The 21,419-nt window shown below is 43.2% G+C and overlaps 1 protein-coding gene across 1 annotated transcript in view; it reads left to right on the plus strand.

Moving 5' to 3' along the window:
* Positions 1–2,181: 2,181 nt before the first annotated feature.
* nrxn3b (neurexin 3b) overlaps positions 2,182–21,419 on the plus strand; it is a gene marked incomplete at its 5' end in the record, with an annotated part of 438,909 nt that continues 419,671 nt past the window's right edge. Inside the window, 1 exon segment of the mRNA XM_084082398.1 lies at positions 2,182–2,903. Coding sequence (XP_083938524.1) covers positions 2,182–2,903 — 722 coding nt within the window.

The following is a 21,419-nucleotide window of genomic DNA, read 5'->3' on the forward strand; positions in this document are numbered from 1 at the left end:
ATGGCCCCACTAGCACCTTATCAGCCCATAGCACATCTATGGACAGGGGACTGAATTGACGTGGCGTTGTTTAGGGTGGTTTCAACCTCGCAGAAACCTTTTAACCTCTCCGCTGTCTCATAGTCACCTTTAAGACAAACACAATGATCCAGCCAGGCATCGCAGCATTGTCAAAGAGAAAGAGACACACACACACACACACACACACACACACACACACACACACATACACACATACACACATACACACATACACACACACACACACACACACACACACGGTCACACACGGTGCATTAGCATAGGTATCGGTTACTAGAACTCAATAGCCTGCCTGCTGCAGCTAGATTAACTATTCAGGGCAGGTGGTTAAAGGGCCGATTGTGTTGCACGGTGCTCTGCCACCGTCATGATTGGACAAAGCCATTGTCTGGTGGGCAGCCCCCTGCCAAAACAACTGCAAGGGCAAAGGGCTGGAAGAGTACACACACATATACGGTTTCTTCTCCATGTGAATCATCTGTGGGGCCCTATTGAGCAGACTTGAACATAGCTTGCGTGTGCTAAACTGAATTTGATGGTTATTGTTCTGTTCCAGCAGAATATCCTATTGCTCATTCCCCTACGTCACTAGGGGTTTTAATGGGAGAAAATATGCTGGGCTTGAATAAGTATGCGTGGAGAATATAAATGGCCAGAGTGATGGGATATTCCAATATGAATTGGTTTACCATCCTAACATCTTTGTGAATAGCTCTTTATGATTGTAATCCCCCAAAAGACATGCAAATGCGAGGGGAAAGTGGTGGCGGATAATTAATCTTATTTATCAGGTTCCCAGCAGGACCTTAGAGATAGCGGCGTGATGTAGTGCAGCTAAACACATGTCTGGGCTCACCTTATTGGATTTCCGCTCAACATTTTATCAACGAGAACACCGTAAAATTCAGAGTGTCAATTGAACTCTGAGAGTGTAATGGGACCCATGATAGCCACACTCAGGATTTTGCTGTGTATTTGCAGCACCTTCAATGATGCACCAACACCGTTCTCGACTTAAACACCCTAGACTATATTAGCCGTAAAAAGTTTAGAATGAATTGAGTTGCAATTCAAATAAAATGGGTAATTGAAAGAGACATGGCGGGCCACATAAAAATGCTCGTAAACCTTTAATGGACATTAATATTGGTTACTTAGTGTTATTTAATGGCCACTGAGAAGTGATCAAATCAGCATTTAAAACTCTCCGCCCACTGTCCCTCTTTATTGTTGGATGTAAATCCCATGCTGTGGCTGTGTTTTTTTTGGTTTGTTTGTTTTGTAGATGTGATTTTCTGGCATAATAGCCAACATTAATTACTCTATTTTGTTTAATCAGCAGGACTCATTAAATGCCAATTATGTGACTGTTTTATATCATGCCATACCATGTATCAATCTTTTTTAGGAAAACCATTCCCAGTTAACTTAAAATATAGTTTTATTTGTTGAACTGTTTAGTTTAGTTTATTTCAGTCAATTTTGTGGTAACATTACAGTAATAGGTAGGGGGAAAAAACTGTTTATCAAGAAAATATAACCACATTTCTGACCATAAAGGTATAGGCTGAAGCGTTGCTTCTTTTACAAAACAAAGAAAAATGAAAGTCAAAATGGAGAGAAAAAGGAAACAAAAACAAAAAACAACTGTTGGTCATGCTTGGTGAAATGCTTATTTATAGATGTATGTATGTATTCTCTTCACAGTTGCATCAGAGGTGGGCCTGAAACCAGAGATCAAACCATGGGTCACGGACACGGCGCCGGTCCAGAGATGGAGGCAATGTGCTTATATCCAGGAAGTCGCCTCAAAGAAAAATCATCAAACGGAATTCTGAATCACTGACAGAATACACTAAGGATCAGCTTCATCTTAGCACTTAAAATTGGATATTTTCCCATAAGACTCTGCTCAGACTCCGCCGAGAAGATTAGATTCTGTCCATCATCAACTCTAGATCTGCATCTCAAATCAAAACGATATTGCATCCCCTACTTGACTATAAGATTACCTTCATGGAATACAACATTCAGCTGATAAATCTTGGAGCCCAGATATAATCAAATGTTATTATCACTTTGAGGATCTCTCTCTCCAATCTCTATCCTTATACCGGCACACTCAACCCTTTCTCTACCATGAATCCCTCCAGTCGCCTCGGTCACGTGCTCCTCCTGCTCGGCACCATGATAGGCCTGAACGCGAGCATTGAGTTCACCGGCTCCGAAGGCCAGTGGGCTCGTTACTTGCGCTGGGACGCCAGTACCAGAAGTGACCTGATGTTCCAGTTCAAGACGGCGGCCTCCGACGGGCTGCTCCTATACTTCGACGACGGCGGGTTCTGCGACTTCCTGCTCCTGACGGTAGCGGACGGGAAGCTGCAGTTGCACTTCAGCATCGACTGCGCCGAGACCACCGTCACCTCCGAGAGAATGGTTAACGACAGCCGCTGGCACTTCGTCACCGTGGCGAGGCACAACCTGCGGACGGTCTTGGCCCTGGACGGCCACACCAAGGCGGACGAGGTGCGGCCCCAGCGCCAGTTCATGAAGATCGTCAGCGACCTGTTCCTCGGCGGCCTCCCCGGGGACATCCGCACGTCGGCCATCACCCTGCCCTCCGTACGCGAGCTGCCGCCGTTCAAGGGAATTATCACCGACCTCAGTTACGGCAACAAGCCGGCCACGCTAATCGACAGCAAGAAGGTGCGTCTGGAGATGCTAGGCCTTTGCACGGAGAACCCCTGTGAGAACGGTGGGACATGCTCACTGGCGGATGGAGAACGCTACTGTGACTGCTCCAAAACGGGATACGTAGGTCGATACTGCACCGAAGGTAAGACGTCCGACTCCAGCTTTTTGTGTCAAGTGTTGAATATTGATTAAAGGACTAGTTAAAAATTCAGAGGGATTCCTTCCCAATTTAGAAGTAATCTAATGTAATATAACTCCACCTTTGCTTACATGCTCCAAAGTGGGTGGCTGAGCAGAGCAGAATCCTGAGTGTTAATTTAACTCTGAAAGTTAAATTGACATTTTATTTTTGTTGATTTTACTCAGTAAGCAGTGCACACAGATCATCAGACCCCATAGTATTGTATTAGTAGTTTATTTATTTTTGTATAATTTCATAATAATATTACATCCAGGAAATGGTTATCTCCACATTGTTACTCCCCTCAATGCTCTGCAGCATCATGAATCAGATCTATACAAGCGAGTCTTAACATATAGTTGTGCCATCCCAACCATGTCCAAAGCGGCACAATTCTGAGGATAACTTGCATGTTTCCAAAGATTTACATAATTCACATAGGACACCACACCACAATCCTCAGTGTTAATTTAACTCTGAGAACATTATGTTACAAAGTTATGGGTCCATTTGGTTGCATTTGTACACTCTAGTTAAAATGAGCAAATTAACTCATTGAGTGCCAGAATTTTTTATTTTATTTAAACGTTTGGCAATTCTGGCACTCAATTTTACTACCTATGAGTATGTAAAAGAACAGAAACGAATAAACAAAAAATATTTAAAAATGATGTTGTCCCAGTGCCAGAGTTTTTTTCACAGAAAACAAAAAGTGCTTAGGAAGCGAGATACAGCCTTTTTCAGTTCTAAGTTAAACAAGGAGTGGATGGAGCTGCACACCTTCAGATGATGATATCTTGGGTTCTGAACATGTTTTTCAAAAAAAAAAAAAAAAAAAAAAATTTTTTTTTTTTGTTTACTTATGCTAATTTTTCAAAAACACGTGAAACACGTTAATGGCACGTTGAGCCATAGCGCTAAAAACACGTGAAACACGTTAATGGCACTCAGTGAGTTAACACTGAGGATTTTACTGTGCAGAATACATGTTGTAGGGATTGTGTTACACTTATTAGAGCTGTTTTTAGATACATGTTTCATGTGTGTGCCAAATGTGCTGAGCATTATTACTTTTCATGAGGAAAGCGAGCAGGGATACAGTGTTGCCTGATAAGACTGAAATTACAACCTTCAACCCTCTCTCCATCAAATGTATTCAGCTCTTGCAAGGTGGTGCTGGGACCCAGAGGTATACAGTACTGTGCAATGCTTGAATGAAAAACATCTTCACGTATCTTTCCTCCTCTGATTCTACGCCAAGGCCATCTCTGTTGGGTCATTTAATAACTTTCATCCCTTTCACAGTGTTTTATATACGGACTACTTGCATATATGTTTTATATACCGACTACCTTTGAAGTCATGCATTTTCAAACTTATTTCTACCAACCATTGTCAGAGAATTGCGATGCAAGAGACCACTTCCTAACTTGCTGTAGCTCCATCTCTCTGCATAGCTATGTCCACATTTCTTCGAAATACAATATTTTCTCACAGGCAGTGAATGATTTCAATAATAGTGTTAGTTATTAAAGACCCCCTGCCGAACAAGGCCCGATTATTATAGAACTGCTTGAAGTCGGAAAACACACCCCTGGCCGTGGCTTTGAGATCAATGCCTGCTTAACGTCAATAATAACTTTGCCCTTGCCAAGTTATTGTCTCAAAGATAAGAAGTAGATTCTACTTCACCAGACTAGACCTAGACGACTTTCCTTCTCTGTCTCTTCTCTTGGTGTGTATGGGCTATAAAGGGTTTGAACAGAACAGACCCATGTCAAGTTTCCTCCACTGCTGACCCACATCCTGCCTGTTTTAACAAGACTTGACATGGCTGAGGGATGACTCCATTTTGAAATAAATACATGAATTAATTAATTAAAGGGGAATGCTCGCTGAATGCTCCAGCACTGGTCGTTTAGCATCTTTCATCTGTGTCCAATGTAATTCAAGCCTTTTTTCATGTTTCAGGGTTACAGCTATATGGTATTAAAACAAGGGCGGGTTTTCATATGTTGGATATAGCACTTGGAACACTATGGTCTCCGCTGCGTGCGCGTAACGGCTTCATAATAATAATCGTGGAGCTCAAACAAAGCTTTTTGTCGCTGAAAAGGTCCAGGCTCTGGCCTGTGGCATTGTTCAGGACGGCACGTGGTGCACGGATTGCAGGGTAGTCAGGCGGACAGATTATTCGCTTCATCCCATTTGCTCATGGCCTCCTATCCTAGTGGTCAATGGAGAAGGAGGCTCATTCATCTGGGAGCCTTTAAGAGCTGACAGGGGGATACGATGACAAACTTGTGTTAAAGCAACCAATGTTTTTAAGAGGGTGTCTCTGTGATTCGTGCCAGACAGCTTTGACAAAGAGAGATGACCCCTCATCCTCAGAGCCAGAGACAGTACAAAGGCTGGACTCGCCACAGCCTGCCTGTACCCCAATTTGTCCCTGGATGGTTTGCTTCCGGAGAGATGGGAGCCCTAGGTTTACCTGCGCCCATGACCCTCCCCCCCATCCTCCCAAAACCTTACACATACCACTCTTCCTCTGCTCCTCTACAGCTCTCTCTCTTCCTCTCTCATTCTACCCATGTTAGCTCCCTAGCTGATGTGTCTCACGCTCTTTCTTAGTTCCCATTAACTGATGTGGCGGATTGTTGATTACACCGCTGAGACTGGGAGCCATAATTACGAGGATAATGAGAACAGAGATGGCTAATTTGCCCAGGAAACGCCTGCACAAACACCGGCGTAAATTCAGCCCATCCGTCAGCAAACTGCTAAGAGATTTTTATTCGTTATTCGTTATGTCTACAAGTGCCCAAGCACTTGTTCCTTCCTCATTCTGCCCGCAAGCAAGGTTTCTGTGGGTCATTCAACGGCAACATATTTTCACCTAACATTTGCTCATCATTAGCGCAATTAGAGGTGCATAGCTGCTTAATGCGACTGTCTGTGTGTACACAGATGATTATGCTGTATGCTAATTGGCAATGAGTGCAATCTGTCAAACCTTGGAGTATTTATTTGTAAACTGGCTGTGTGGCCACAGCCTCACGCAGACAGACATCCACAGCACTTGCCCTAGCATAGCAGTCGAACACGCCCCTCACACGCACACATGCCCATGTGCACGCACACGCACGTCAACAAGGCCCCCGGAGTGTCTCTTTAAAGTGGGCAGATGGCGGGCTGACTGACTGACTGGGCTGGGTCTAGGAAGCATTTAGCCAGCCGTATGTTGTATGATAGCCTGCTAGCCCCGCTAGTCTGGAAGGTAAAAACTGTCGACAGAATGAAGCTGGCAGCCATACTTCAAAATAAGTCCATTTTCTTTTCTTGCTGTAAGCCAAACATGTTCTCTGCGGACAAACTGATTATAGTCGATACAGCTCTGCTTTGTGCTGAACGTTAGACCGCGCCCACTGTATACAGTGCTGGAATGGTGATTTTGCCACCTGAATCTCCTCTCTTCGCTTCGGTCAATCTCCGACACGCTGTGACATAATGCGTCTCTGAGATTTTGCCATTTCTGGTGGCAGACACTCAGATACTGTGGACAAACGTTATGCTATCTCTCTCCATGAATGAATTGCCATAACATATGGTTGTGTTTGTAGTCTCAGAGAGGGATTGTAGAGGTTTGTACGTACATCTTAACCTCCTCAGCCAACCTTTGCAGGCAGATTGCAGAAAAACTAAATTAATCACCTTGAATTTATGACCAATCATGCCACACAATGTTCACATTGTTGGTATGATCTACGGTGATGTTCGGTTAATTAACAAATCCTGAGGGTGCAAGTGCTGAAAAGAACTTCAGCAAGGGAATGCATTAATTGCTTTTTTCTGCGATTACGTCAGCATCAAGATAATCAAAAATACCCCCTATTCTGTCGTACACAGCCTGTCCTGCCCACTTCATGGCTTAGCCTGCTGCTAAATCATAATTTTTAGTGGCATGATAATCGTGAGATAATCAAGAGATTACTCTCTCTCTCTCTCAGTCTCTCTCTCTCTCTCCCCATTACTATCTCTCTCTCGCTTGCTCTCTCCTCCGCTCTCCTCTTCAGTTCCTGCAGCGCTGTGACCAGCCCAAACCATCCACGGAGAAGCAGGCAGATTAGGGCCATAAACAGTTGGCCATAAAACACATGTTCAATCTGTCCCTCCGTGTGGACCAGGGTGTATCACTGTGACTAAGTGTGTCAGCGTGAGGAGCTGAAATTAGACACCACTCACCACTCGCTCACTCTCCGCACGACTCAGCGCTGGCAGCCAAATCCGCCGCCTGTCGCCATGTGCCGCACAACGTTATTAACTCTCCAAAAAGAAGAAGAAGGGGGGGGGAAAGGATGAAAAAAAACTCCACTTCTGCTGAGTCATTTCTAAAGACGACTTAATTTGTCCTCCCTATCATTGGCCTTGCAAACTACAATATCTTTAATGGAAATGGCCTGGAAGTTTTTTTTCCCCTTCTTTTTGTTCATCGCTCTATTCAATTATATTAATAGAGCTGACATCTTGAAGTCTGTGAATACCGTGGGGTTTTTCCAATTACAACGAGATATGCGTAAGGTTAAGGATTAAACAAGCTACAACTGACTGTTGAATTAATGGTTAAATGTGCCTCCATCACAAACCTATGTCCTGTTTTGTTTTAATGAGCAGTTTAAGGCTCTCTTTTTATGTAAAGAAAAAAAAAACAATTGATGGAAGACTACTATAGTAATTGAAAGCCGGGGGGAAAGCTAACTGTTAAAGTAAGTGCTGAAACGGTGCCTTCGGGCTTAGCTTTGGGGATTAATAAACAGACATGGAAAAAATGACAGTTACAATAATCTTACTGTAAAAAATAGGTCAGCAAAAAAAAAAAAAAAAAGAGAGAAACGGGATGCAGGGACTTGCCTGATTCTAGTGCAGAGGGCATCTGTGTCTAGTGGCCGGGCTCGAAATGTTTGGATTTGAACGGTGAAGATGCTGGTAAAATGGAGCAGGGGATTACAACGGGACCACATGTCCTGAGAGGCTTGTTCTGCACGCGGGCCCATCAAGGAAAAAGAGATTTATTTGCATGGGTGACTGAGCGTTTACACAAGTGCACGCACACGCGCACATGGGCACACACACGCGCGCGCGCGCACACACACACACACACACACACACACACACACACACACACACACACACACACACACACACACACACACACACACGCAGTACATATGCACTGTAAATATTCAGTCGCACTCATTGTCCACGTACAAATGAAAATTGCATTTGCCGTTGCACATAGCCGAAGACGCATACATTTGTGCGTGGATGCGCACATAAACACACACACACACACACACACACACACACACACACACACGCACACAGACCACTAATAGGGGCTCAGCATCCATGCACGTGGGGAGCTGGAGCAGCGTTCTGTCCCTAAGTTAGCCACCATAATATCCCTTCCCCCACCTCCCTCCACCGTCCTTCCCGCCTCTGCCAATGTCATCCTTCACGCGCAAGAGGAGGATGAGTAGTGGCAGCCATTTTGGGTTCCCTAAAGGAGACGTGGTCTTAGTTAGTCCTCATCACCACCACCACCACCACCCCTTTCTCCTCCTCCTCCTCCTCCCTCTGCCTTTCCTGAAGGGTATTTCTGGCCCTTGTTGAGCATTTTACATTTAACATGGAACGAACGCAGAGGAACAAACTAAACACAGGACGAATATCCCCCAGTTACCATGCAGCCATGGGAAACGAAAGGCAAGGCACCCCTGTTCAGATTGTCCGGTGATCAAGGCACAGCACCATTTGAATGTGCGAGGCTAATTCATATCTGATACTGTGTATCATTAAAATGTCTAATGTACAGTAGTAGTTGTACATTTTAAGTGCCGGTTGGGATTAAGATGTGTTTTTATTTCATCATTGTCCAAGGGCTGTGATTCCAGAAACCCCTCTACATCTGTTCTGGACCCCATGATTGCCTGGGAACATTTTAGCAAAGAAACAAGACTTAGCTGTTGAAGGCCGTGAAGAGATACAGTATAGCTACAATAATAATCAAGAATGTCTGATGTTGCTTAAAAGTTAGATTAAATCAAAGAAAATGACACTTTTAGATCACATCCCGGACATATTGTGCACATTCTATATTTAACAATACAGTATGTGAAATAAATACAAAAATCTGTTTCTTTGTAATCTAATATCAAAATCCAATCATGTTTTCTTCCTGTAAAACAAAATATGACGTGCTTGGCTTGGCTTGAACCAGCCATTGTCGACCAATAATATCATCATAATTCCACCCATAAATCAATCTGTAACTGTAATTCGCCATGTCTGTTATGTCACGTTTCAACCTTCAAATCAATTGTTACTGTATATCCCGGCTGCCTATTCCCTTTCATTCAGAAATACATCACGATGCGAAAGTTAGACGCTCTCGATATGCCGTTTCATCTGGAATTTATCTAGTGGTTTATTTTCCTCTTAAAACCACACTGTGAGAACTGCTGGAGCCCAACAGCGAGCATTCCTCTAACCAAACGAGACACTGTGGGTGGGTGGGTGAGATTGTGGTGCTTGGATTTGGGTCAGTATGGAAGCAGGGGGTACAGCGGTGGAGGGCGGACAAATGGGTCTGAAAGAGCGTCCCGTGATCCACAACCCTCACAACACTATAAATCCTCAGGATCTTGGATTTATGTATCTCTTTTACTGTGTATGTGCGGCACTTTGTGAGATTCAAGATGCAGAATATTATGTCTCTGTAACGATATTCGAAAATGTGAAAGTGTTGTTTGCAAAAAATGATAATAATAGTGTTGATCTGATTCCCTGAACAGATGATTTGTTTTGTTTTCTTTCCACAGGAGCTTCTTTATTTAAATCAGGCATGTCAAGGGGCCCCCCTTACATGATCATAATAAAACTCTCTCCACAGGAATTGTTTTGAAATGTTTATCTTAGTAAGGCATGTTAAGGGGCACAACTCTGCCCCTTACATGACAGTATTTTGCTTAGCAGTGTGGAACTTTGGTTTGCATGATAGACCCCATGCAAAAGCAGGAGTAGTGTGTCTAATGCGAGGCATCTTCTTTCTTCTTCTTTCTCTTTCTTCTTCAACTCCACAGCAGTCCAGAGAACACCAGGTGAGTCACCAGGACTGAGTAATGATTGACATGATAGAACACAAGCCACCCATGATAATGTTTTAACTAGTTTAGACTTGACAACACTTAATACATCAGTTTAAGCTAGTTATTAAATGAGTAAACAAATTGTATCATTAATACATTTAAACACAGACAATTCACAGATAATGTTATACAGTATATTTCCCTGGGCATTTGTCTATTCTTTGCAGAAAGCTTTCTCATGCACTATAGAGAAAACTTCATCTTAGGTGTGATAGCCATGGTTTGCCCTCGATGCAAAGCATGCATAACATCAATACGACTGTATTGGCGTGTCGGTCTTTTCAAATCCTCTTCTCTGTCCATATTTTTCTTCAAGGCCTCGCGCATCTGAAAGCAGAGCAAGGTATGCTCTTTCTTCTATTCTCTTATACGTGGTTATTTTTAGAGGTCCTCCCCACCTCTCTCGCTGCCTGGCTTGGTTTTGCGGTGATTTTTTATGGCATGTCTGCTGTGTGCATTTGCATGTTTTGTGAATTCTCCCGCTGTTAATACAGAGATGAGGGGGAGGGGGGGGGCGTCCCTCTCTCCCTCTGTGCCTGTGTGCCACACGTCCCCTCCCTCACTCTCCCCAGGTTTCTGTGTATTACATAATTTTGCGCGGGTTCCATCCTCGCAGCCGACACGCGGTGACACATCGCACCGTCTCTGCCTGAGCCGCGCGCGTGTTGAGGGAGGAGGAGGAGGAGGAAATGCAGCGAGTCAGGACGCTGAATAAAGAGATTGCCATTTACTTGCCAAGGACAGGCATTTTTCTCGGTGAAAAGTGGGGCAGGGACACATGAAAGCACTGACTGATGCAAGAGTCAGAGTGTCACGCGTACAGAGGCAAATGCGAGAAAGGGACAAAACACATGCAGGGCGATGGAGAAAGAGAGTTTTAATTTATCCGTTAGCAACTCTCATTTGTATACTCTGAGTGTAATTAACGCAGAAGAAAGGAAGGCAGATAGAGAGAGGTATAGAGGACACATCAGGGGAAAAGAGGTGAGGATTGAGGGACTTACGATAGGAATATCAATGTAGAATTATAAAGACATGATTAATCACAGCAGGCCAAGGAGACGCAAGGGGGGGGGGGAGGACAGGCTAAGAATGTGAAGTGAAGGAGTTTGGGAACAGCAGAGCTGGGTAAAGACCGGTGGTTCTTAACCAGTGGCCCGGGGACCACCAGTGGTCCTTGAGGGGGTTCCAGGTGGTCCCCAGCTAAACAATGGAGAGTTGGTTAATTAAATGGATCCTTATTAGGTAGATATTTAACTCTTGAGAGCGTAACATGAAACCAAATGGACCCTCACGGGTCCATTTGGTTTCATTTTACGCTCTCAAGAGTTAAATGGTTGTTAAACATCTGCATTACTTAATTAAATGATTGTTATTTTAATCACCGTTTGCCTGTTATCTCTCCTATTGGTACCAACATCAATACAGCATGGAATTGTGGACAAAATCTCATTCAACGATAACAAATTATTATAAGTCTGGGGTCTGAGAGGCTAAATCTCATCAAACGGTGGTCCGTGGCTCAAATGCTGAATAAATAATGGACCTTGATATGAAAAGGGTTGAAAACCACTGACTTAGAGGAAGAGAGGGAGAGAGAGAGAGAGGGAGAGGGGAGAGGGAGGTTTCAGGCTGTGACAAGGTTCTGGCATAAACAGGATGCAAATGGGACCGGACCGTCCAGTTCTCTACATTAGTTATGTGTCATACACACCTGCCCCTCTCCCATGACACACACACACTCACACACACGCACGCGTGCACACACACACACACACACACACGCACACGCACACGCAGGCACACACACACACACACACACACACACACACACACACACACACACACACACACACACACACACACACACACACACACACACACACACACACACACACACACACGCACGCGTGCACACACACACACACACACACACACACACGCACACGCAGGCACACACACACACACACACACACACACACACACACACACACACACACACACACACACACACACACACACACACACACAGACACACACAGACACACGCACGCGCACACAAATACACAGAGTACATACAGCCACAGAGGGAAGCAGACATATACTGTAGCATGATGCACTTTAACCCATTTAGAGTGGATTAAATAAAGGTATGGTACAGTATGTGTATGCGTGCGCGGCCCACGTGCATGCTCTCTTGTCTTCCCACGGGAATCCTCCACTTCTGCATGACTGTCACTGTTCGGCATGGAACGTGTCACTTGGCAGTGTGTTGTAGACGTCCTCTATAAACTAACAATAGCTTATCCCCTCTTTCTGTCTGTCTCACTCTCTCTCTCTCTCTCTCTGTCTTGATCTGCGTGGGACGGCGCTCTTCCCTTCTCTCCCTTCGCGGACCCCCTCCTCCTCCTCCTCCCACTCCTCTCTCCTCCGTAACTGTAGGTAGAAACAAAGGTACAGCAATCCTTTATTCATTATTCCTGCTTTTATGACTCCTTGACAGAGCTGTGTGTGTAGTGTGTGTGCGCGCGCGCAAGCGTGCAACTTGTTTCTGCCGCTGGTCAATTATTCAGTATGTGTTCATTAGATGTGTGTGTGTGTGTGTGTGTGTGTGTGTGTGTCAGTGTGTGTCAGAGATGCTAGTGCTTTGAAGCTAATGAGTCTACTGTATACTGTACATTTCCTGTGAGTGATTGGGTGGAGACACTTGAGACAGAAGGTAGTATTGTCATTATCTTCTACTTATGGATGGTGTCTCTGTAGGACAGGATGAATGTGCTGTCTGTGATGGATCGTGCGAGGCCTTTGTACACACCCAGCAACAATTTGGCCTCTGTGTGTACCATGTTTACTCTCTTTGTGGGGAAACGCTGAGGACATTGACTTTATAGGGACGATGAGTGTTGTAGAAGAAAGGGTCATTTCTATGGTTACAAAGATTTAGGGTTCACATTATGAAAGTTCAGGTTGGGTTTAAGGATTGGCCATTTGGGGGTTAGGTTTAGTGCTAGAGTGACGGGGGCAGGGTTGCCAGATCTGCTTATTATAATTTTCCCCGCAAGATTTTATTTGAAAATAGCTGATGTATATGTTAAAGTGCTCATGTGGCCCGGTGGCCTGGTCGCTTCTTTTGGGCTGGTTTTCCTGGACCTGGTTGCTTGTTTCTCTCACAGAATCTGGCAACACTGGACAGGGGTTAGGGTTAGTTTTAGGGTGAGGGATAGGACATTTTTAATGATGATATTATTTTTGTCTGCACAAAGGATATAAGGACAGTAAGACAAACGTGTGTGTTTCCATGTGCCTGTGTGTGTGTGTGTGCATATTTAATTGCACGTGACACTTCTGTGTCTTGGTTTGGCTTGAATTGGAGCTGATTGGAGAACTTGACCTGACATTTGGCTTCATTTGAATGAGGCTAACGCACCGGCCTCGGTGCATTATAATCACGCAGAATATCCTCATTATTCATTCATAACAAGCATGCGATATTTGTGTGTGTGTGTGTGTGTGTGTGTGTGTGTGTGTGTGTGTGTGTGTGTGTGTGTGTGTGTGTGTGTGTGTGTGTGTGTGTGTGTGTGTGTGTGTGTGTGTGTGTGTGTGTGTGTGTGTGTGTGCACGTGTGCGTGCACGTGTGTCTGAGCGCAAACACACGCCCTTGTGCGCTTGTCATTGTATGTTTTTCCCTCTGGGCTAGATATAGGAAGCAGCTAAATGATGGTTATCTGTCTGAACTGATATCAATTTAAAGGGAACTCTGTATTACCTCATTAGACAGTATGCATACCGTACAGCTGCTTGCTTACTGTTGTTCCAGATGGTTTGCTCGTATATATACAGTGCAATATCATATAATTCTATCCAGTAGTAGTACTTGGTCAGCCAAGATGGAGTGAGTGAATGGATGGACATTGCCATCACATCACATGATGGTATATACTTTACAGTAGGGCTGGTGAATTTTGAACATGGGGAAAATATGTATATTCGAATATATATTTTTTTTTCAAACATATATATATATATATATATATATATATATATATATTGTTTTATAATAATAATAATATTCGAATATATTCGAATATCTGCCAATTTTTAAGACCAATATTCGTATATAATTTCTGAGGAAAGTTGACAGCCCTGCTCTACAATAGGCTATACATTGTCACCAGGCATGATCATTTGTCCATCACATATTCACAGCCTTATTCAGTCATAAAGAACATGAGAAAGTAGTATTTGGCAACCATGGTGCCGTGTTTGACGTGATTTCCTCCTTCAGGGAGTTGTCTCACAGTGACTGATCAGTGTGTCTTGTGTGTGTGTGTGGCACTAATAGCCTGTGCTGATTGGTCAACTATGCCGCCCTAAGGCTGATATCACCCTGTCAATTATTGTATCACTCCCCACACCCAAATTAGCTGGGTGATGTGATACATCTTCAAATGGGATGTTGACCTATAGAATAATATGGCTTAAAATAAGTGAGCATGGCCTCACATTATAATTTAAACACTAATATCTACAGTACAGTAGCCTCTCTCACAGCTCAGGAATAGATCCTGTTTCACCCAGTATATGCTGTAGTAAGGAGGAAGGACACTGCAAACAAGGATACAAGCATTTAGGTTACATAACTCATTAGATTACTTGTTTTTTGTTTTTTTAATCAAGCATTGCCACTGGGAGGATGACAGGATGTTTGTGATGCTATATTGCAGTGCCATTACACTCATGATCAGCCAAGATATTAAAATTCATTTATCCTATTTTCACAAAAAGCCCTTCTAGGGATGGATGGCTGTTGCAAATTAGCATCCGTCTATGTTACAGTACACCGTGTCTGTTCCCATCAAATACACCGTGAAAATGAACCTGGCTGTTGTCGACATGTACACCTCTACGGTACATGGCACACTGTACCGTGATGATGATGATGATGATGATGAGGAGAGAGGGATGAAGGAAGAGAGAGTAGGGGGGAGGAGTTTGAGGTGAGATGGGGGTGGTGGGGAGAGAGAGGGAGAGAGAGAGAGAGAGAGAGAGAGAGAGAGATAAAAGGCTCAAGGAGAGAGTGGGGGAGGTTTTTTTTACGGAGAGAGAGAGAGAGGTACTGTGGCTCCAGGGGCTTAGAGAGTGTGTTCGGACAGCCACACATTTATGATGTGAAACAAATATGGAGCATCTTCGCAGCTAAATCCTCAGTGTTTATTTAACTCTGAGGATACATTTACACCAGGAATTTTACTGTGTAAATGTCGACACTCTCAGAGGTAAACTGACAATCAGGATTTCACTGTGGCTTTCTCCTATTGCTCAAATCTGGGGCTGACCGTGGCTAGAAAGCACAAACCACTGTTCCACAAGGAATTACGGTAATGTTATGATCCATGTTATACATAGTATGTTGTTCCAATCAGCCGATTAAATGGACAGACAGACAGATATATAGTCAAGAAGTAGTGGTGTAAGACCAATAATAATTACCCCCCCCCCCCCCCCTCAACAGAAAGAAAACAAAGCTCAGTGGGCTATTAAATTAAGAGAAAACCGCTGCTCAAATTTTCCTATTCAGTATTCACCACGGGGAAGGGGTAACACACTAATCATTAAACAGACCATGATCCAAGGCCATGTTTAATGTTTTTGATGGACTGTAAGGGGTCAACAAAATGATGTTAATACCTCCAGGCACAGTGAAGGATAGGGCAGCAGACTATCCAAAGCCAAACGGGGTCTTAGCTGAATGAAGCAATCTTTAACACTCCAGGAAGGAGTGCCGTCGATCTTGTGTAGCCTTTGAGAAATCCTGGTATACATGCTTATTTTATTTCCTTTCCAGCGTACATCTCCCATTTCACCGGTGAGGGGTTTTCACACTCTTCTTGCTGAAATCTCAGGAAATGTATGACAAAGGGCCTCAGGGGAGCCTGGGTCTTGATTGGGGCCAGCGACCTGTGAGCGAATCCAGGCCTCCTGTAAAGTCAGCTGTCAGGATTTCCGGGATAGTTTTCTTCAGTAAATATATTTGTCCTGTCCTCAGACTGCTCTGGAAATCCATGCGTAAATCTGTCTTATACCCTGTCGTTGTATTAAACCAACTTGCCATGTTTCTCCAAGTGTTCTAGTATTGTCTATTCAAAGTGGGGTCCGGAGTGGGGTCCGAACCCCCAGCTAAATGATTGATACTTAGGAACCAAATGGACCCTTACAGGTGTGTAACTCTGACAGTGACAACTATGAGAGTTATTGGGGTCTGTGGCCTAATACAGTGGTTTTCAACCAGTGATCTGGGGACCACCAGTGGTCCTTGGGGGGGTACATGGGGGTCCCCAGTGAAATTATTTAACATAGTGTCAGCATCATTTTAACCACTTGGTTTTGGCTATTCAAAAATAGCAGATATACAAGCAGTTTGTAGATCTGCTATTTTTGAAAAATCTTGAAAATGTGTGCAAAATGCAAATCTTTGAATATATTTACATTACATTACGTACATTTTTAACTAAAATCTTTGCTTCTGGGGGTTTCTGGCACAAAACATTTTCAGGTGGGGATCCGCGGTCAAATGTATATCAATTTAGGGGTCCTTGGCATGAAAAAGGTTGAAAACCACTGGCCTAATGCATACCAAACTGTGGGTCATAGACATTTTTAAGTTTGAGAACCACTGGTCTAGTCTAGCTTTTGTGCCAGCCACTTGGATAATTTCTTCTCATTTCTCCTCAACAGCGAAAAACTCGGTTCCTTCCGAATGTCCTTGTTGTCTTGTTTGGACCTGTTCTCATATTTTTTTAAAAGACATTTTGCTGTGGTAACCTGTGATTCAAGTAACAAATATCACAGCTTTCAATAGCAAATGGTTTTGGAGACTCCCATTTAAGCATCTATTTCCCTTGGCAGCTTCTACGGAAGCCCTAATGTAAGAAATACGGAAATTGGGCAAACCTTAAAACAACATGAATAATATATATATAAGCCCATCACTTCAGAATTGGATTTTAAACAGTGGAATGGCACTTGGGGGAAATGTGTTAGTGGAAGAATAGCCTCGATCTCCAGGCTTTTATTTTCCTTCGCGTTTTGCTCAAAAATAAGAGCCTGGACCAGCCTGTTGACGTTCCTGGAATAGGAAGTGGGTGATTTCCCCAACCAACCAGAGTGCAATGGGCGTCGCTCCAAATGTTGTGACGTCAGGGCTCTCAATGCTGCACATTGGGGAGGAGGAGGGGCGCGGGGGGGCGGGAGCACAGATCGGTGAACAAATGGGATCCGGCGGATTCTCTCTCCGGAGATTTTGATCCCGCCCCTCTAGACAAGATATCAGACGCGCTAGGGCAGCCTAGTGGAAGAATAGCTTTGGTCCATGACTTAATAAATGGTAATTTAAGTGTCAAACAGTTTTAAACTCCTTTTGAGTCTCCAAGGCGTGGTGGATCAGAGCATTTGGGTTCTCAAAACCTGCATGAATCATACATGATCAATCGCACTGTTGGTCTGAGTGTCACTTTAGTCATGATGACCTCTGAAACGTTAGTCAAAATGATCAGTTAAGAGGCCAGATGTCTGGTGTTGTGCGCTCATATTGTCTTTCACTTGAGTAACACATCACTTTGAGCAAAAGAAACATCTACCTTCCACGCGTTTCCTTCCTCGTTTTCTTTTTTACATTCATCCATCATCATCACGACCCATCATGGGTTGCGATGCGTAATGTTTCCCTAGCATAATTTTGTGCCAACGTTGCACTGGCAAAAGGTCAAAAACGTATTGTACATGGAAGGTTGATTCCATATTGTGCTCATTGACTTGTGACAATACAATTTTCCCCTTCATGTCTCATCACAAATGGTATACATATGCTATCTGATATATACAGTAGTGGTGGTTTTCAATGGATTTGCCGTAGCACTGCTGTAAACCTGTGTGGTGTTCATTAAGGGTGATATGACAGCCCAAGGTCAGAGCCTATAGGACCGAGAGGCAACCCTCAGGCCATGATGAGCAGTGCAGTTGATGGCATAATGGATGTCAGCCCAATATACACATTGTATGCTCTTTGGGAACACCCTAAAATGTTACCTCATGGTTTGTTGTTTCAAAGAGTAAGAGTAGCAACCATGTTGGATGTGTCACTTGGAAACCATACCCTTATATTGGTCACATTGACTCTGGGGGTAAAGGTAGAAATAGCACTCTCATGGACAGTTTGGATACACATTTGGCAGCAAAAGCTCATGTGGAAGAAGGATGTTTTATCATACTGTAACATCACTATAAACAATAACATTAAATGAAGATTTGTGTAGCTGTAATTGTGTTCTCTAATATAACTGTACAGTATGTGTAATCAAAGCTCACGGAGAAGATACTTTCCTGTGTAGTAGTTATGCTTAACATCATATATTTAATTATCATTAAAAGGTGAAAGTCAGGGAAAACAGAAGCTTTGAAACAGACTGGTAAGATTTGTCTGCTCATTAAAGACCAACGTGCGCGTCAACATGTAAGAATTGGCAGCTTATTAAGAGCCAAGTGTTATTGTGTTATAAGTGTCATTCATTTGCCAAGGTCGTCTTAGATAAGAGAAGAAGCAAGTGTTTTTCATCCTCTTTTCAAAGCAAACAGTTTTGTATTAATTGAAGTGAGACCAATTGGTCAATATTATCTTATAGGAGCACTTCACCCTAGCCTGATACTCAGCCCGAATCTTCATTTCGTTTCACTCCATTATTCAGTCTGAAAGCCCTCTCAGCGCAGGTTCCATCTTATAATGGAGCATTACTGAGCACCTATTATATAGGTTGAAAATGGGTGAAGTGGTCCTTTAAGGCTGCCCTGAGAGTAAACTTGATAAAACGTTAACCTTTCTCTATGTTATCCTGTAGCTGGCCACAATTAAAAGATAATACATAAATAAGATTATATATAATCAATTTGGTTTCCTTATCATTTTTTAATATAGTTTTAATATTACTGAAATCTAGACTTTGATGCCCACAAACCAGAAGATGAAATCTCCAAGCCAAACAGAGTCCATTTTATAAAACGTGGTCAGGAACCAGAGGCGAGAGAGTCAAACTTCGGTCTAATCTCCCAACATGAAGGCTTAGAAGTGGAATCTTATGTTCTGCTCCTGGAGAAACACTCCCTAATTATCCCTTCACACAGTCCTGCAGCAAAGTTCACACAGACAGATATTCACTTTCTCTGTCCATCACTTTCTCTGTTTTTGTCCCTCTCTCTCTCTCTCCCTCCCTCTCTCTGTATTACTCAGTCGTTCTATATTTGTCTCTGCATGCCTTTTGTCTCATCGTGAGCCTCTGATCAGGCACACGATGTGAGTGTTACCCCATGCGAGTACTACCCTTACAGAAGTATCCAGGCTTCTTTGCATACAACAGAGAAATGAAGGTGTTCATATTGAGTTCTCATTCCTCGGAGAGAAGTTATTTTTGCCACTGGCTGTTGGAAGCAAATAATAAATAGTCTATACATACAGTGGTCCATTCAAGTTCCATGTAGTATTTCCTAATCTATGCTAACAGCTATACACATAGAAACGTACAAATTACACAACACTGGGGTCATCCCTTTTTTTTAAATGTAATTGTAATGTCCAAATCGGTCCCAACATCAACTCCTTTTCAGCCTCGCTACAAACAGCCTCTCCGCCAATTAGAATGAACCTGTGCAACACTGTTACACTACTGTTTGATTTGAGTTCCCATGTATTACGTCGCACAAAGTTATTGGCTCTTTCTGAGGCTTTTTGACATTCCTAGGAAATGGTAAACAACCATCTTCGGGGAGGAGAAAAGTAGGCTAACTGCTGTTTAGGTGGTTTGTGAGAAGCGTGACTGACAGTACTGTTGTTGCTACAAAGCAGAACAATGCTGATGTCCCCTTCCTTTCCAACACGTTTTCCAACAAGTGTATAGTTGCATTTTAAAGTGCAAATTCATTTAAAAAGTCAGAAGTCTGACAAAAGATGAATTTACAGCTATATTCATGATATCCATGACTTGTTTGAATAAACGTAAGCTTTGTGACTTATCGATGACTTTGAAGAACATGTACAAATAGGCCCACTGTACATGATATAACAGTAATCTGTAAAAAACTAAAAAATAAAGATATCATGAAGCCATTGATTTGGAGGTGTTACTGTAAGTGTGTTTATACTTCATTGTATGATGGTTTCACGCCCCGAAAATGGCAAATCTACAAGGTCACGTTGCATCGCATCTGCAACACATTGTGAGCTTATGTTGACCTGCTATTTTTGGCACGTGACACTCGCACTATCACATGACGGAGCATACATCGGGCAATATGGAGGATGAACTGCACTGTATGTGACGTCATCAGAAGTTTATTGTAATTGTTTCATGAAAAAAACAGGCTTGCTTGTGAGGCTCCATGCAGGCGTGGGATTCTCAAGACCAGCTGGCCTCTTATTAGCCTTGGCGCTAGTTGGCTGTGCTGTTGGTGAACGTCTATTAATAGCCTAATGCCCACATTGCACTGCAGTTTCCCTTGGTTCCAATTAATCACTCCGTCTGAAAACCGGTATCTTTGCGTTTTGGTGCTTTCTAGTGTTGCCAGAACAGAAAGTTGGCCTGTTAAGGAATTGGGATCTTTATTGCCTAGAAAACACTTCATTTGAAAGTATTACAGAAAATGAATTGGCTTGTTTTGCAGGAACAGCCCAGCATAAAACAACTTCATTCTTCAGTCTGTATTACTGGCAATGAACCTGGACATGCAGGACTCAACAATAGTCCAGTGCAGATTGCAGAATGTAGATTCCCAATTACATTTGGCCTGATTGACCTGGAGTAGTGTGCTCATTATAGTTAGGATAAAATGTACATCTGTTTTGAACGATGTGCATTTACCTTTTACATTTTTCAAGTTGATGGTTGCATTGCCCAAGTTGATTTTCCCTCTTGACAAAGGTGACGCACACCCAGACAAAATGATTGACAGACAGTAAATCACCATTTTCAGATGTGGGTAATGGCATTTTGCACTGAAAGCTCTCCATTTGCTCCTCTGTCAATCACTCCAAGAAATAGGGGCTGCATTAATAGCAAATTCTCATGTAGGAAAAGGCAGTTGTGCCTAGTGAGGGGGTAATGGTCAGGACTCAGGAGGCTTGATGCTTCTGACATGCACGCACGCACACACACACACACACACACACACGCAAACATACGCACACACACATCTATTTGCCTACACAGTCAAATACTGGTAGTGTTATATTTTAACTATAAAAGTTGGTGCTG

The sequence above is a fragment of the Gymnoscopelus microlampas genome (assembly GCF_963454915.1).
Source record: "Gymnoscopelus microlampas genome assembly, chromosome: 16".
Classification (NCBI taxonomy): domain Eukaryota; kingdom Metazoa; phylum Chordata; class Actinopteri; order Myctophiformes; family Myctophidae; genus Gymnoscopelus; species Gymnoscopelus microlampas.